Below are 18071 nucleotides of genomic sequence, written 5' to 3'. Positions count from 1 at the left end.
TTTTACCAAAAACTTAGAGATGGTATTGCGCATATACAACAGACCATCGACCAAGATGTTGGTTTGTCCATTAACAGCACAATTTCTGTTTTGAAGAAATCACGTGATGACATGAACAGTCGTTTTAAGTATGTACAAGAAGTTTATGGTCAATTTGTGAAGTTTTTAGAAGACACGAGAACAGAAACAAGTCTAGCTGAAATAAAAAATGTTGACAATGTATTTATTGAATGTGAAAGCAAAGTCATGAAGTACCTTGACACTATAAAGCAAATTAGAATGGACAAAATAGAAACTATGTCGGGACAAACACACAGCTCAACAGGAAGCAGTTGTTCTGAGTTATTACAACGCAAAAAGGCAGAAGCAGAAGGAGCAAAAGTGCGATTAAAATTTGCTGAAAAGGAAAAAGCTGATGATGATGTTCGGGAATTAGTTCACAGAGATTTTTATGTAGACGATAATCTTACATCGTGTTCATCTGCTCCAGAAGCAGAAGATTTACTTCAGCGCACCCAGGTTTCTTTGTCAGTTAATGGTCTTCGTCTTCATAAAATAGTATCTAATGAACCAGATGTTCTGAAAAGTTTCCCTAACGACGATTTAGCTGCAAATTTGAATCGTCTTGACTTTGGTCATGAAAGTCTTCCTATTCAGCGTAGCATAGGGATGGAATGGTATCTAAATCAAGACTCATTTATATTTAGTTTTCAGTCACAATATAAGCCTGTAACAAAAACGGGTATATTGTCAACCATTAACACATTAACTTTGACCCTTTGGGTTTTTTAGCACCTGTTGTCATTACTGGTAGATTGATTTTAAGAGATGTAGTTTCTAGTGGTGTGGACTGGGATGAGCTATTACCATTTGATACAGAGATCAGTTGGAGAAACTGGTAAGATAGTATTTGTGAGTTAAAGCATATTAAGGTCCCTAGGAGCTTGTTTAAGGTGTCTAGTGCTCAAATGTCTGAGTTTGAGTTCCACATTTTCTCAGATGCATCTGAGAAGGCTATAACATCTGCAGTGTATTTTGTAGCCCATTCAAGCAATGGTACTGAGAATGTTAGTTTCATTATGGGTAAAGCTAAGATTGCCCCTTCTAGTGGTTATACCATTCCCCGTTTACAGTTGTGTGCAGCTATTCTAGCTACAGAACTTTATCAGTAAGTTAATGAGAACTTAGCCATGAAAATTTCACGTGTAAAGTTTTACACAGATAGCAGGGTAGTTTTAGGATACATTGGTAATCAGTCACGAAGGTTCTATACTTATGCAACTAACCGTGTTCAAAAGATTAGACGTGTAAGTAGCCCACAGCAGTGACAGTATATATCAACTGATAAGAACCCGACATATGTTGGCACTAGGGGTATTACCCCCCTTCAGTTGAAAGATAGTTCATGGCTTTCAGGACCCATATTTCTTAGTGACGGTGAGACACAAGTGCCAGATTTTTATCCCCTTTTGTATCCTGACCTTGATTCTGAGGTTCGTACAAACGTAGTGGCTAGGTTTACAGATGTTGATGCTAGAAGCCATATCGGATCTGCTAGGTTCGAGTATTTCTCTTCATGGAGCAAGCTGTTGTTAGCAGTAGCCGCTCTCATACATATTGCCGTATCATTTAAGGAAGTTCTACCTTGTAAAGGAGCCCGCCCGCTTAGCTCAGTAGGTAAGAGCGTTGGTCTACGGATCGCAGGGTCGTGAGTTCGATCCTCGGGCGGGGCGTATGTTCTCCGTGACTATTTGATAAACGACATTGTGTCTTACATCATTAGTCCTCCACCTCTGATTCATGTGGGGAAGTTGGCAGTTACTTGCGGAGAACAGGTTTGTACTGGTACAGAATCCAGGAAAACTGGTTAGGTTAACTGCCCGCTGTTACATAACTGAAATACTGTTGAAAAATGGCGTTAAACCCAAAACAAACAAACAAAACCTTGTAAAGGATGGCACATTTGTCCACAGTCTAGGTTACCGGAGAATAGTCAGAAGGCCACGTATTTAATTCTTATAGAATTACAACATGATGCTTTTCAAGCAGATATTGCTTCTTTACGTCAAGGATCTTTAGAAAAGAGTAGCTCTTTGCTGTTGCTAGATCCGTTTATTGATGAAGCCGGTTTGCTTCGTGTTGATGGTCGTCTCCGCCAGGGTAGTTTAAAGTTTGAGGAGAAACATCCCATTATTTTACCAGCAAAACACCATGTTACAAAATTATAAAGCATTATTAATGCACTTAGGAGGTTTGTGTCAATTCGTGGTAGAGTAAAGCAGGTTAGATTTGACCGTGGTTCAAACTTTATAGGGCCACAGATCATATTAATACAGAGGCTATTAGCGTTGAAGATGAAAAAACTAAAAGTTTCCTTTGTAAATCTGGTAGTGTATGGCTTTTTAACCCTCTCCACAGTTCACACATGGGGGTACCTGGGAGAGAATGATTGGTTTAGCAAGGCGTATATTAGATTGCATGCTCTCAAATACTCATGATCTCACCCATGACGTTTTAGTTACACTATGGCTGAAGTTAGCGCTATTATAAACGCCCGTCCAGTTGTCCTAGTTTCTTCAGATCCAGATTACCCTGATGTACTCAGGCCTTCAGTGTTACTTACCATGAAGTTAGATTCAGATCAGCAACCAGTCAGCGATATGTCTCTAAAAAACTTGTATAAAGACCAGTGGAAGTATGTCAAATATTTGGCTGATCAGTTTTGGTTAAGGTGGAGACTAAAAATGTCTCCAGTCATTGCAAGTGCGGTCTAAATGGCATTATGAACAGACTCCAATAAAGATAAATGATGTTGTCCTCCTAAAAGACAAAGGTGTTGCTCGAAATAGCTGGTCTATGGGTAGAGTGTCCAGAGTTTTTCCGAGCTCAGATGGTAGCATTCGTAAGGTAGAAATTTGTGTGATAAAAGAAGGCAAGCAGACCTTGGTCGTATTAGTCAGATATTAACAGAATGTTTTTTGTATGGTAACTAAGTATTAATAACTAAGTTATTGAATTATTTCTGTCATAATTTGTAAGGTCATACTGCCTTATTAAGTCAAACAAAACAAAACTGTACTTGTTTGATGTTACATAAATTTGTATATGTTTGCAATTTTGTTGTAGCTGGTTGTCTAAATTCAGCATCTTAAGTGACAAGCGTAATATACATGTACATTATTATATTTAGATTTTGTGTGTGTGTAGAGACTTAATAACAAGTTAAAATGCTTTCATAATGTGGCCGCTTCACTTTTTCATTTTCAATCTAAAATATATTAGTTTCTTGGTAAATCCCTTTTTATGTTATGCTTTGCCATAATTTTTCACTAAGGTTGGAATTTTGATTAACATTATAAAATATTCGTTCTGGTTCATTTTTTTATTACCTCCCTTTATGGCTGTTAAAGTTCATGTACAGTAATAGAAGTAGTGTTTAATAATGCATATTGTCTGTTTGGAAACCTTTTTTGTCTGTTTTTGACTATAAAATTAAGCCTTATAGAAGTTTTAACTGTTGTTTTTTTAAAGTGATATCAATTTGATATCAGATGGGGAGAGTGTGCTGCCTACTGTAGTTTTTTTATACTCTCAGTGGTTGAATTAATTTTCGTTAGTTAATTATCTTTGGTCTGTTTAAACAGCTCGTAAGCATGGTGGATCGGACATGTTGAATTTTGTGTCGCCATGATGTAAGTTATAAGCAGATTATGAGATTTCTGTTCTTTTTTGGTAATATAATTATGTATTATAAATGTTTAAAGATAGTACTTTACATATTTCTTGTTAGTTATGTTTCGTACCTGGAAAGTTTCAACCTTAAATGTGAAGTGTTTTTAGTATCGGTGGTTGTAAAAGTTAATGTAAGTGAAAAGAGTATAGACCTAATAAATGTTTTTGACTGTTTTTAGGTATGTTTTATGGAAGTAATGCTACAAGCTTTGCTTTGAAGTTATTTTTGGGAGTATAGCTTATTTTTATACTAGACTAATTGCTGTTAAGGTTCTTGTTATTTTGCAATTAATACAATGTATATAAAAAATAGCTTTGACCTTATACACTCCTTTTGTATCTTTGCAGCTTTTTATCATCATTTGATGCAATAAAAGTGACCTAAAGCAATTGGAATTTTGTTGTATCCGGTTAACCGGCTGTCCTATGGGGAAGCACTCTCAGGGAACAGTACAATATTAAAATTGATTACTTTGAGTATATTCGTCGTTACATAAATACAGGTACAGTATGGTCAGGACCGTAAGACTGAAGCAAATATTGGTGTTTATTCTTGCATAAAACTGCTGTTATTGTCTTTTTCCAGGGGGTGTTTAACAGGAGGGTCAAGGTGTGTCAAAATTTTAAAAAATATATATTGAATTTCTTGATGACACATGTCATCCCAAGTCTGACTGATTTCATATCAAATGTTTTATTGCTTCTTCTTTTGAGAAGGAACACTTAGAATTGGTAAGTCACACTTGACTGATCTCGAAAACTGATGTCATTACAAGCTTGCCAGTCAAACTCCGTGATCTTAGAAATAACTTCTAACGTTAAAATTACTTTGTTTTGCTTAAAGCGCTCTGCAGATGACATATTGCTAAACCCGAGGATGGAAATGTGACGTAGTTGAACCATGCCAAACACCTTATTTGTAACAAAGGTTGACCTATGTCGTTATCTTACATACGTTCAAATGCATGGTCAATATGTGAAAACAAAACCCATTGCGACCCTTTCATTGTGCCAAACATATTCACGCATCGAATGTACGGACGCCACACTCAAGAGATTTAGGACAGATGCTACTAAATTATGACCATGAATTACTTGTTCAATGACCACTTAGTTTGTTGTGTGCGATGGCGTAGACTGTTAGCGCATCAAATCACTACATTAGGATGTTTAACAGAAAAAAAATAGAATGGTTTTGTCCCTGCATTTAATCCTGGGATTCCACACACTGATGACCAATATGTAAAACAGACATTGCAACAAAAATTTTACAAGATGACCATTATATGTTTATATAGATGTGGCCTAGAAGGAACTTGTTAACAATGTGTACATTGTATGTCATTTCTAATGCCTTTAACCATTTTTTATCTGTTTTCTGCAGAACAGCAGTTTTTGCGGATGGATGTTTTTGTTTACATAAGAAATTTATTTATAATTCTTTGTAATAGCATAACGTCGAATTTACAGTTGTAAAGTAGCTTCGTTTTAAAAGTTCCGGGAATTTATACTAAGTAACAAAATGGATCCGTCAGCAGCTAAACCAGAATGGACTGCGGAAGGATTAAAAAGGTAATCCTAAACCGGTCAGCCATGACAATATACATTAATTTATAGCAATCAACGTTCATTTTTCATAGTTTTGATTGACTTAGTGTTAAACTCTGTGTGCCGGGCTAGATATGCACAACCACGCAGAGTAGGTCACATCAAACGGTATCTTACCAGTGATGCCACAAAGACCCTTATCAACAGCCTGGTTACTTCACGGTTAGACAACTGTTATGCCTTGTTAAGTGGTATTTCCAAGTTGCAACATGTCCAGAACACGGCAGCTCGCGTCATCACTAAGACGCCCCGTCGCAATCATATAACACCGGTTCTGAAGGAGCTTCATTGGTTGTCAGTAAAATACAGGGTGCAGTACAAGGTTCTGACCCACACCTTTAAGGCTTTACACAATCAGTCCCCTGCCTATACTAGGGATATAATAGAAGTGTATAAACCGGTCAGAAACCTAAGATCACAAGACACGCTGTCACTGGTTATGCCAAAAAAACTAAAACCATGATGTATGGCAATCGCAGCTTTTCGTTTACTGCTCCAAAGCTTTGGAACTGCCTTCCCGTCAAGATCAGGGAAGCTCACACGCTAGCTGCTTTCAAAAGCCTGCTAAAAACCACTTCTTTGTACAATATTTCGTTAACTGACCGATACATTGATGTTTTTTCGTCTTCATAAAACAGCGTAGAACAGTATTTTATCCTAGGGTCACTTAAATACTTTTCAATATGTATGTCTGTTTGTCTTGTTTTATCTATATGTTTTACATTCATGATTTTTGTTAATGTGGAATGCATTATTTTTGTTTGCGTATTTGTTTGCAATGTGTTCTGTAAAGCACTTTTGAACGTGTACATGTGCATGAAAAGAGTGCTATACATGTGGTATAATAAAATAAATAAAATAATAAACTTAAGAAATACAGATTTGTGAGTGCTGTAAGTTTGTTCTGAAATTCACAGTTCGTGTCCCAAAATATTTGTTCTTCTATAGATACATCAAAGGACGGGTAAATGTACAGGGCCGACACCATATAAAGCACAGTCTGGAACTTCGAAGTATATTGCATTATTGTCAAGTACACTGAATATTATCTTCACACTGATCCATGTGTATAAGTGCTGTCAACACATGCATCTTAAATACCATTATTTGAATATAATGAATAAAGCCAGGAACTGGCATATATACGGAAAGCAAAGTCGCCCTGTGTGTATTTGTCATCCATTCACGTACATTAACATTCAAGTTTTCAAGTTTCAAGTTTTATTTCAAATCTTGGCCCTTTAAGGGCATCAGCATTACAGATAAATGCATATACATGTACAAATTAACAGCCAAAACAGTTCAGCAAACAAATATCACGAACCATCTAAACATTAGTAACATTTACTAACAACAGGAATGTGACCAGCATAAACTCAAAGTAGCATGCATGAGCCCTGTCACAAGAAAACCGACCCAACGACCCCACAAACATGGCGAATCAAGACCAGCCCATGCATCTGCGCAGATCCAATAGAGCCCAGAAAACACCCGCACTCACTGCAGAAATTTAAAGACGTCTTAACTGACAGAATAAGCTCCACCAAAACCCCACAGATACACAGACCGGCCAAGACCCAACCAAACAACGAATCCCTGAGACGGCCCAAAAGTAACAGAGCCCATACAAAAACTTTCATTCATTAAAACGGTGGCTACGTTATTTTTTCCGATAAAAAAGTTAAGATCATGAACTAATTAAAATGATGTCTTCAATTCCTCTTGAAATTTAGTGGGCAAATATCTAAAAAAAAATAAAACATGTATTGATTCGTTTTTATTTGACCGGATAATATGCAATATATTGGTTTACAACTGTGAAAAAGTTTCATTAACGTCTAGATTGTAGACATAGTACCGCCGGAAGTAGAACATTTATGTCAACACCGGTTTCGTATTTTCACGTGAAATCGGCCGAAAACTGAGAGGTTATCAACAAATTATAAGTTTACGGGTACCATGAGGATTTTTCATGCATTTAAACGGTAAGTATAATGTTTATGGATTATTCAATACAGTATGAAAGTAAACTGTTACGCTTTAAACGGAAATTATGAAAGAAAAGTCGATAAGAAAATATTGACTTTCTACTTTCACTTTCATTGTCGCTTTTTAAATTGCCCAAAAATGTTCTTTCTATTAATTTGTTTTTTCTTGTTTTTTGTTTGTAGATACATAACCCTATAGCAAATTATTGTGTGAAATGACAGGTTATTTAAAGCATCTGTGATTAACTGGGCCTAAGTTTACCGATTTTTCCTTTTAGGGTGACCTTTGACCTTATAATAGCTTATAGTCTGTTCTATGTATTTTATAGCTGTAGTCAGAACAGAATGTAATTGAGATAAAATGAATTTTCAAAAGAAACTGTTGCAAATTGTAGGAAAGGAATAACATAATATATTTATAATTATAAGTTATTGAAATATTATAATTACCTCATTTCAGACAGAAGTACAAGTGAACAGATGACACATTAAAGTGGCTGCAGAAGCTTGAAAAGTTAGATAGAGCAGGGACAGTCAAAACTGTGGGATAATACTTCTATGTAATTTCTTTTTAAAGGCAATTTATACAGGATGGAAGGGTATCTCATACAATGTTTTACAATTTACATGTAGTTTTATCTCTCTTTATGATGTTGAAACAAGTACACAATTCAGTGACATCTAATTAACACTTGTAAACTATTGACAGTTGATATATATATTAGACAGCATTTGATAAAATGCAATTGCCTATCAATATTAAAAAGAGCAAACAGTTGACAATTAACAGGCAGGTCATTCTTTTAAATGACACCATAAATAAACTTTCATAATTTGTTTTTCTTCCAACTTCTGGATTTAGACTGGAAGCCATTCCAAACTATGAACTGGTAAATTACATAAGGAGTCATGTAATGATTATGGATGGGATACATTATACTTTTATGGACAATAATAATTTGAAATAATGATATTTTTTTTTAGGTTAAGGTGATTTTATAAAGACGGTGTTATGGTTTTTGCATGATGAGTCTTTTCACAGATTTTATCATTTATATATTTCAGGGTGTCCAGCATGTCTAGTCAGGTTGACAGAAGTGAAAGATGGTCTGATGGTACAGTGATGTACAAATGATACTCTTTAACAAGTTTAACATGTCAAAGATAATATAATGCCAGTTATTAAAATTACATTCCCATAAACATTTAACAGATACACATTGTAAATGTAATTAAAATGATTTTATGAAGTTTCATGAAGGATGGTACAGCCAACCATTTTGAATCAAGAAATTTTGACTTAGGTAAAGATATCTATTCTGACTCCTTAACTCTTAGCCTTTCATATGATACAGAGATAAAAGAACTACTATTGTCGGCCACTAACCATGTTTCAAAGCTTTTCTGTCTCTTGATGTTTTCAATGGATTAGAGTCCTAATTTAATGTAAAGTCTGTAAATTTCAGTAATGGAAGTACAAAATTTGTAGAAAGTTTTTTCATTATTTCAGTGTAAAATGTTTTGTGGATTCATATGATGAGAATGCCAATGTTGATCTGTATGACTTAATTAAACACAGATATTTATACCTTCAGGTAATTGTTTACAATATTCAAAGAGTTACAATGTAATTCAGTTATTGATTTGGCATATATCACTTCAAGAGGCTTGTGTAAAGTTTGTTTCACATGAGACCAAGGGTCAAGTATGATATATAAACTTTACACTTACAACAAGAAATTATACAGTACCAAATAATTACAGACTTATGAATGTAACTTTCCAAATATCTTACATTTTCCTCCTGAAATTAATTAAAAAGGTAAACACAATTCTATTGTTATAAGCTTAAAAAGGTGAATGTAAGATATAACTTATGAAATGTCAAGTATAAGGTGTGTTATTTTCAAAGTATTTAAGATATAGAATAAAATATAGCCTGCCATCATAATATTCTAAAATACATAGTGTGTCATACATATATTTTAGGTCAAATAGTAAGGTCAAGTGAGTGACTTAGGGTCACTATTGGCCTCTTGATATATATTACTAAAATGGGTCTTATGCATAACATATGTTGAAGTTTTATTAATCCAGTAACACTTTTATTCTACCTGTTATTCAGAAATATACATATTTTGAATATTAAAGAACTGCAGACACCTCAAATACAGAGTTACTACATTATGCATTTCTTTCTTCAGATATATACCTGTGAAATCTTCAGTGTCACCGTTCAGCTATTGTTCAAGATCAGTGTCTGCAGCTTGCACAGTTTAGTATAGAGGAGCCTTCTGAATCAATTTTGTTACATATTTGCTGTTATTGTATGACGCATATGTAGAGAGCAACAAGTCCTGTCCAACTGTGCATGTAAATGTGATTCAGAAACTTTGAGAATATGTAAACATTACACTGTTATAATTTTCAAAATACTGTGTCTTGTAGTGTATCAGTACTGTTTTGTCTCAGTTTATAGCACAGTATGTCCACAAATCAAACTTAAGATCATAGTTATCAGTATTATTAAAATCATTAATTATTTGTATGGTGACAAAATTTAATTTCATGCAATACCACAATAAAACGTTTGATAATTTTCGTTTTTAAAGTTGTAAGTTTAAAGTTGGCATAAATTGATTTTCTCCTTCATTAATCTAAAAAGCGATTGGTCATTATAATTGCAATATCATTTTAGTGTGACAAAGTTTATATTGAACTAAAACGCTAATGTAAATTTTTGAACTATTCAATGCATTTTCTTCAGTCTTAAAACATTTGTTTATCGTACATGTCATGACCCATAACTCCTCCATATTACTTGTGTTTTGTCCTTTTTCGTTTCACTGAAGGATAGGTAGATTTATTGCACATCCATTTTTTAGCATCCTGATTTTGTAAAGTGTTGTATGTAAGGTTTTATCTCGGAATAATGTCTCATCTAAAGGTGGGCAGAGGTATTGTTTATGTGTTTATGCCTTCTCGTCTATCCGCATTAAGCCTGTCTGGCTTTAAGAGGACAAGTTGCTGGCCAGATTTTGATAAAACTTCATAGGAATGATCAGTACCAAGCATAGTGTTGTGCATATCGATTGCACGTTTCGTTTCGATGCACTAAATTGCAGCCAGAGCTAAAAGTAGAAAAATCTTGTCGGCTTTCACAGGCCAAAACTACTTAACAGATTTTGATGAAACTTCACAGGAGTGATCAGTACCAAGTATATTTTTGCATATCAGCGACACTTTCCATTTTGCTGCACAAAATAGCCGCCATAGCATAAAGGTATACATAGGTGGGAGACATGTTTTGTCATAAAAATACCTAAAACACCTTCCACTTTGTTAATGAAAAATGTATTAAACTTCTTACAATTGCAAACTGTAATAATCTGACATTAAATGCACTAGTTACAAAACTGCATTTGGCTTTTTTCATAATTATTGCCCTTTTCTTAACATAGCAATATTTTGTGTAACATGCTACCTCATTAAGCATCATAAGATCAGAAAGTTCTATGACTCAGAAATGTTGGCCCTTTTGTACTTGTCATGAGTATGTTTTCAGTATTTTATATTGTCATTACTTTTTGTTGTGCGAGTTTACGGAAATGAAGACTTAGTTGTCCAAATGGTGTGCCTGTGCCTGTCCTGATTTGTTTGTCTGGACAATATATTATTAATTAGTCTTCACGAAACTTTGCAGGTTAATTTCCTTAAGTTCCCTGTCAACTTTGATAGTGGCATGGTTACTTTAAAAGTGATGTCACCACTGTACTAGTCAAACGTTTTGTATTTCAAATTTTATATCATATTACAGGCTACTGGTCTTTAGCAGCCTTCATAAAACTTATAAAAAACTCATAAAAGTTTCCAATAATGTTGTATTTTGATTTGAACTGGCATTATTCAAACATTAAGAAGTAGTACTACAAGGCAACATTTGACCTCTTTTCCAGTACTTTTTAATTTTCTCTGTTACTATGAAGTTGTTTTTTCCTAGAAATTGGTTGGCTTATTTTTTATGATCTTATGTTTTTAATGAATTGTAGCTATATGTTCTTTTTCTCATGAAAATGTCCATTTTTATATAATTCATATTTTTTACTGTCAACAAAGTGCAATACCACATACTTATCACTTTATTAACATACTTGTACTATTTTCATAAAACATTATATAAATCATTATATTTCATATAAACAGAATTAAATAAATATTTAAGAACATCAGTGTTTTCTTTGATTGCTACATGAAACAGACCATAGGTCAATTTAGGGTCAATTCTGACACTTTATATGCAAATTGATAAGGGAGATAACTAGTACTGTCTTAAGTAACCAGTATTTAGTTACACAGTTACCTTCCCTTTACACAGGTAGGACTATTTGTTGTTGATCATCTTTTGAACATTATTCCATTACTGATGACAGAACATTGAAAATAAAAGTTGTTGTATCATGCAATGGCATCATATATGACAATATTTACTTTTTTATTTCATTTTTTAAATATTCTTTAAATTAGGTACAATGCCTATAGATTGCATTTCTTTTATTCGCAAAAATTACGTAAAATTAGACTCCCTTATGAAAACTTGCTTTAAAAAAAACAAGAGGGCCAAGATGGCCTTAAGTCGCTCACCTGAGTAACACACAATAACAGTGTAAACATTTTTTACCTAGTGGAGACAAATATTCTGGCCAATTTTCATTAAGATTGGACCAAAAAACATAGCCTTTTTAGTGCAAACAAGCTTATTCTTTGATTTGACCTGCTAACCTAGTTTTAGACCCTACATGACCTAGATAAAAATTCATGCAATATTTCATGCACACAAACATTCTGACCAAGTTTCATGCACATCAAATGAACAAGAGTGTTGACAAGCTTGAACAAGCATGTTAACAAGCTTTTCCTTTGATTTGATTGGTGACCTAGTTTTGACACCAAAAAATCTAGCTTCGAAAGTAGCCTAGGAGTCATCAAGACAAACATTCTGACCAAGTTTCATGAAGATAGGGTCATGAATGTGACCTCAAGAGTGTTAACAAGCTTTTCCTTTGATCTGACTGGGTGACCTAGTTTTTGACCCGACAGGACCAAGTTTCGATGCAGGCCTAGAAATTATCAAGACAATCATTATGTGCAAGTTTGTATCAAATCAAAGCATAAATGAAACCTCTATATGGCTGAAAGGTTCAAACTAGAAACTTTTGCCCCTTTCAGGGGCAGTAACTCTAGAACACATGATAGATCTAGCAGGTCTTCGAAAGGAACTGAGATCTTATTGTGAGTTTAGTTGTGTGTATGTGTGGTTAAAATCAAATGTAAAATGTCACTTTGATTGTGTTCACAAGGTAAAAATTTTGGCCGTTTCATGGGTCAATTAGGGGCCGTAACTGCGGAACCTACGATTTCATCTGACAGATTCTTCATGAAATCCAAGATTGATTATTGTTGAAGATATTTTGCAAGGTTTGTATCAAATCAAACCATAAATGAAGTTTCTATATGTCTGCAAAAGCCAAAATAACATATTTTGGCTCTTTAAGGGGCCATAACTCTAGAACCTATGATGAGATCTGGCCAGTTTCCGAAAGGAACCGAGATATTATGCCAATACAAATTGTGTGCAAGTTTGATTAAAGTTGATTGCAAAATGTGGTCTCTATCGTGTTCACAAGCCAACAATAGCCAATTTTGGCCCTTTAAGGGGCCATAACTCTGCAACCCATGATGAAATCTGGCCAGATTTTCAAAAAGAACCGAGATATTATGCCAATACAAGTTGTTTGCAAATTTCATTAAGGTTGATTGCAAAATGTGGTCTCAATCGTGTTTACAAGCCAAAAATAGCCAATTTGTGCCCTTTAAGGGGTCATATCTCTGCAACCCATGATGGGATCTGGCCAGTTTTCGAAAGGAACCGACATATCATGCCAATACAAATTTTGTGCAGGTTTAATTAAAATTGATTGCAATTTGTAGTCTCTATCGTGTTCACAAGAAATTGTGAACGGACGACGGACGATGGACGAAGGGCGATCACAAAAGTTCACCTTGTCACTACGTGACAGGTGAGCTAAAAAAAAGAAAGAATCTGAAAAAGGAAGCACACGACCCTATCATTGTTTCTTGCATTTACTTACAAGTATATCCTAAATTTCTGAAAAAAAAATGTTTAATCAAATTTTACAATGTAGAAATGATCCGAACGTTCAGAACTACCTGGAATTCGCTATTTAATTAAACTTAATGGCAAATAACACTTTGCAACTTATCAAGGAAACGAAAACAAGTAGCTCCTTCTTTTTTGTAAATGATGAAGAAAATCGACATTTCACGTGTATCTAAAAATATTTAGTTGCAGTTTCAGCCTTGATTTTTTTCGTCTCGTCTAAATGTTCATTTTATAAAATGTTAGATATACACATACATTTCACATTATGCATTTTATATCAAATGCTATATAATTCTTCAACAGAACTATTCACAAATAGGTTTAGATTCTGAGTTTCTAATTACCAGGTGTTTCAAAATGGCATCTTATAGTATGAGCGAAGTTTGTATGGTCAGTACTGGTACTGCATGTTTCGTCTGCTGGCATGAAGAAACTGCCTGGCATATTTTTATCATTTTCCACCCAACGTGATGCATCTATGAAGTTTTTCTCTTCGTTATATTCATATCTGGTCTTACAGAACGGTCCGGCACAATTTCCTATGCTGCAATCGACACTATATTCTATCAGACTGCCATCACCTTTCACGTCGACTAGAACTTTGTCTGGTATTTCAATGTCAAAATATAATGCCGTGTTACCAATGCTTTCATTACGGGGGTCATCCGGAGCGCAACGATATTTCAAACAAGCAAAATAGTACCCTGCTGAAGTGGCATGCTCTAACTTTGCAAAATCTGTGTAATAATAATAAGTGGTTTGTCCCTCATACCATGCGCTTATAGCCTTTACAGTCGGTAATGTCGTCAAACCAGACAAATATCTGTAAAATATCTGATTGTCACCATCATCGAAACGAACTCGAGCTGTACATAGCCTAGCGCTAGTCGTTGACGATACGCTCGACGTCGGTAGATCTGATTTTATGAAATGGAACGATGGCTGTCCTACAGATGAAGCTTCACATGTGCTGATGTCTTCGTAAAATGGTCCGATGGGATCGGAAATGAATTTAGCATATGCCCCTGGCTGTTGTGAAAGAGTGATTAAGTCATACGTAACAGAGTCAAGTTTTGCATATAGGGACACATCGTAATCTTCTTTTAACTTTGGTGTCAGATATGTAACAAAAGAAGTACTGGAACCGCTGACAGCTTCCGTGACCTTGAGTTGTATAGTTCCCGACAGTGGGAAGTCTGTTGGACAGCCAACTTGGAAGCATGTATTCCCGGGTGAATTAGTTGACCCGGTGTAAAACCTAATCTTCTGATTATTACTGTTTGTAGCAACAATTTCTGGTTGGAAAATTGCCGTAGAAGTACTACTAATTTCTGTACTACTTGATTCATCAAAAACCCTTGTTTTAATGTAACAGTTTGGTAGGTTTGACACTTGGCCGACTGTCGTCCATTGCCCATTTACTATTGTTGCCAAGAATTGTGTTTGTTCGTCTGTCTGACGTTTTCGTCTTCCTGTAATGGATACAGTGCGAGACGCTTTCCAATAACCCGACGGGAAGTCTATGTTCCAAATTGTCATATCATTATTAACAGAAAACTTTAAATTTTTTGTTAATCGGATTTTTTCATTGTTGCTATCCCTAAAGTCAATGGCAAATGTCAGCTGCGGAATCAATGTCTTTGCGTCATTTCCGATGAAGGTTTGGTACCGACCCGGTATAACAGGCTCAGAATCTTCGCTGTTTGTTTCAATGATATTGACGCTGACCTTTACCGACCCAGTATACACCTGCCTCCTAGCTTTTGTAAATGATTTTGGACTGACTTCTATGAAAGGTTTCCCCTCATTTGATCCTGAAAGATCTTGTGGATTTTCTGACAGATATATCCGGGATGTTTTAGTGGAGTGGATCTCGAATGGTAAAGCCTTCTTGACCATCATAAGTTCAGCTTCGACTGGAGCATGAAACCCTTCTGCTAAGTCATAATGTTTAACATTCGCTATGTAATCACCATTCTTTGAATCGATTGCACTTATCACTAATTTTCTTGTATCGGAGGATATGACAGTTGTGAGACTACCGTCGGCGTCTGTATCTCCCACGTGACTCCTCCCAAATGTGATACTTATTCCATCAATGCCGGACTTTGTTTCGGAATCAACGACCTTGACATTGACGGTGATACCATGATCCGTACAGCACACGCATTGTGTTACATACTGATACTCCCACGTGCCAAATTCCGCACATTCATGGGTTCGAGTCTCAGTCTGCGAACAAATGTATCCGGAATCAGGGCACTTGAAGCAGGAACCGACTGGGCAAGTGCCAACATCAACTTTGCAGTCATTTACCAGTGACTGTGTTTGTGAAACCCTTTCCGTTGAATACGACACCAGGTCTGAAGAATGAAACATGAGAGTATAAGTGAGGTATTGTATTTATCATTTACCAATGCCATCGGAGAGCTTTCGCCACTTTCTCCTTAAGTTTAAAACGACTAAATGTTTTACAGCTACAGAGTAAATTTTTCATGATCAAAATCCATTTTCCAATATGATCATTTAAGGGTAATTTTTAAGAATCTAAAATTTTTTATGACAAATATCATTTTTCTAATTTCCAAATTATCTATAGTGAGCTTGTATTATATAAACAAATAAAATTTACACAAAAGTGAAATAGCTTACTTGCATCTTTCAACCAGGGCCAGTGAAACCATGTTGAACAAAAGAAATCTGAAAAAAAAAAAGAACATAATTCATTGACACTCATTGCGTAATATGGCTAAAAATAGAGATATAATGAAATAATATAAACATCACATACACTGGATGGTCATAGCGGAGAAATTTCCTATGGGTTTATAATCTATGTCATCCTCAAGTGTACACAATTTTGCTGAAACATGAGTATTTTTACCTGGTGTGCTACTTTAACTCTGTTCGTAATAAGGTCACTTATACCCATATTTTTACCCGCTTAGATTAAAACAGCCAACTACCTAATTTCTAAAAAAAAAAAAAAAATACATAATGCTGGTAGAAAAAGCACCTGGTGTTTTTTAAGCAAAAAATGTATTGTTTTGTCTGCATTTGCGTTAACTGAAGGATACAGCTTACATTGTATATATCGTTGTTTTTTTTTGTGACTTTAAGCCTTTATTTTTCAAATATGTGACAAATATGCGATTGAAAACATTTATTTTACAATTTTGTGACAAGCGTGAGACTTAAATCTTTTCAAACCTAAATCGTTCGTCCTCCATCTCTGATTCATGTGTGGAGGTTTTTAGTTACTAACACTGGTTAGGTTAACTGCCCGTCGTTATAAAACTAAATTACTGTTAAAAACAGCGCTAAACTAAAAACAAGTAAACAATAAAAAAAATAAGTTTTACTTCTATTTTCAAAAGAAAAGAATGCACATACTTTTCCAATTGATTTGGGTACTGTATCCTCTCCTGGGCGTGTACCTCCCGTGTATTCCTGCTACAACTGTTACTATTGTCACAACAACAAGTTGGAAACGCATCGTCTGTTTCTTTTTTGCTGCAGAAGTTTTTTTTATAAATATTAATGACATTTCATAAGGTGAAACCCAGGTTATTACAAAATAATAATAATAATGATGATAATAATAATAATAATAATAATAATAAGCAAGAAAATCGATTTTTCATTTAATGGTACAAATCGAAATCTATGACGATATAAAAATCTCGAATGCAAATCCGGGGTAAAAAATGAAACGTATAGAGATTTATGGTAAATTTTTAATGTAAGCCCCCAAAAAATCGTTTCAATTTTTTTTTTTATTCATCTCTTATATAAGTACATTTGATTTTCATAATCCAAACAACTTGTATTGAACCCTTGGAAAATTACAACTCGGGGTCTCTTTTATAACTGTAACTTATCCGACTGTCATATTCTTGTTATTAGAAAAAAAGGAACACATTTAAGGTTACAACACACTAAATAGCTGTTCTTTATTCTATATGAAATTGACATATTTCCAATGTTCGCGGCACACATCAGGACCCATTTTGAATGTCTGTAACTTACATTTTCTTGAAGAATATTGTCAGTGCTGAATAAAAATCAAAAGAAAAGTGGGGGTCATGTTTGATGCGAGAAGAATATTTTCAGTCAAACACACAAACTGCAAAATAAGCTAAAAATAAGACCCCAAATTGTAGTGGTGGTGTATGATCCAAGTTTCCGTGACATATTCTGTCATATTATTATTTCATTATGAAAATGCTACCTACATGTCAGGCATAGATCTAGATCTATCATGTGATTATAGTAAAAACGTTGCAATGAAAATAAGGAAAATAGCTCTACAGAGCAAAAAACAAATTAAGACTATCTGAATCCGCCGTTATTTGATACCAATTTTTGCGCCATTTTTCCATTAAATGTCTGTATGCCTTATAGATACCCAACACCTATCATTCACTAAACTAGTTTATCTTGAGATAGTTACTTGAAATATAGAAAATCTTCATCAAATGTATATAACATTTAATACTGAAAATATTATTTAATTGAGTATATAGTGCAACACTCAAATTAATTGTCATACTCATACAGTT

The 18071-nt window shown here is 34.7% G+C and overlaps 1 protein-coding gene and 1 long non-coding RNA gene across 3 annotated transcripts; one reads left to right on the top strand and one right to left on the bottom strand.

The window, feature by feature from the left end:
- The first annotated feature begins 6520 nt into the window (after positions 1-6520).
- On the top strand, positions 6521-10291 carry LOC123529362 (uncharacterized). Of its 2 annotated transcripts, none has more exons than XR_008366650.1 (5): positions 6521-7325; positions 7789-7927; positions 8394-8443; positions 8839-8923; positions 9533-10291. It is a non-coding gene; the product is annotated as an uncharacterized LOC123529362 (long non-coding RNA). The 2 variants fall into 2 exon arrangements; XR_008366649.1 differs by having other exon boundaries at positions 6976-7325; positions 7789-7888.
- Positions 10292-13455: 3164 nt separating this feature from the next.
- Positions 13456-17032, bottom strand: LOC123529395 (uncharacterized). Its single transcript, XM_045309720.2, has 3 exons — positions 16903-17032; positions 16162-16209; positions 13456-15872 (listed from the first exon to the last, which is right to left on the bottom strand). The coding sequence occupies exons 1-3, from the start codon at positions 17003-17005 to the stop codon at positions 13846-13848; spliced, it is 2178 nt and encodes a 725-aa protein (XP_045165655.1). The 5' UTR covers positions 17006-17032; the 3' UTR covers positions 13456-13845.
- Between the last annotated feature and the right edge of the window lie 1039 nt (positions 17033-18071).

The sequence above is a fragment of the Mercenaria mercenaria genome, chromosome 13 (genome assembly GCF_021730395.1).
Source record: "Mercenaria mercenaria strain notata chromosome 13, MADL_Memer_1, whole genome shotgun sequence".
NCBI classification, from domain to species: Eukaryota; Metazoa; Mollusca; class Bivalvia; order Venerida; family Veneridae; genus Mercenaria; species Mercenaria mercenaria.
The sequence above is the reverse complement of the archived record's forward strand: the minus strand, read 5'-3'. Positions and strand labels throughout refer to the sequence as shown.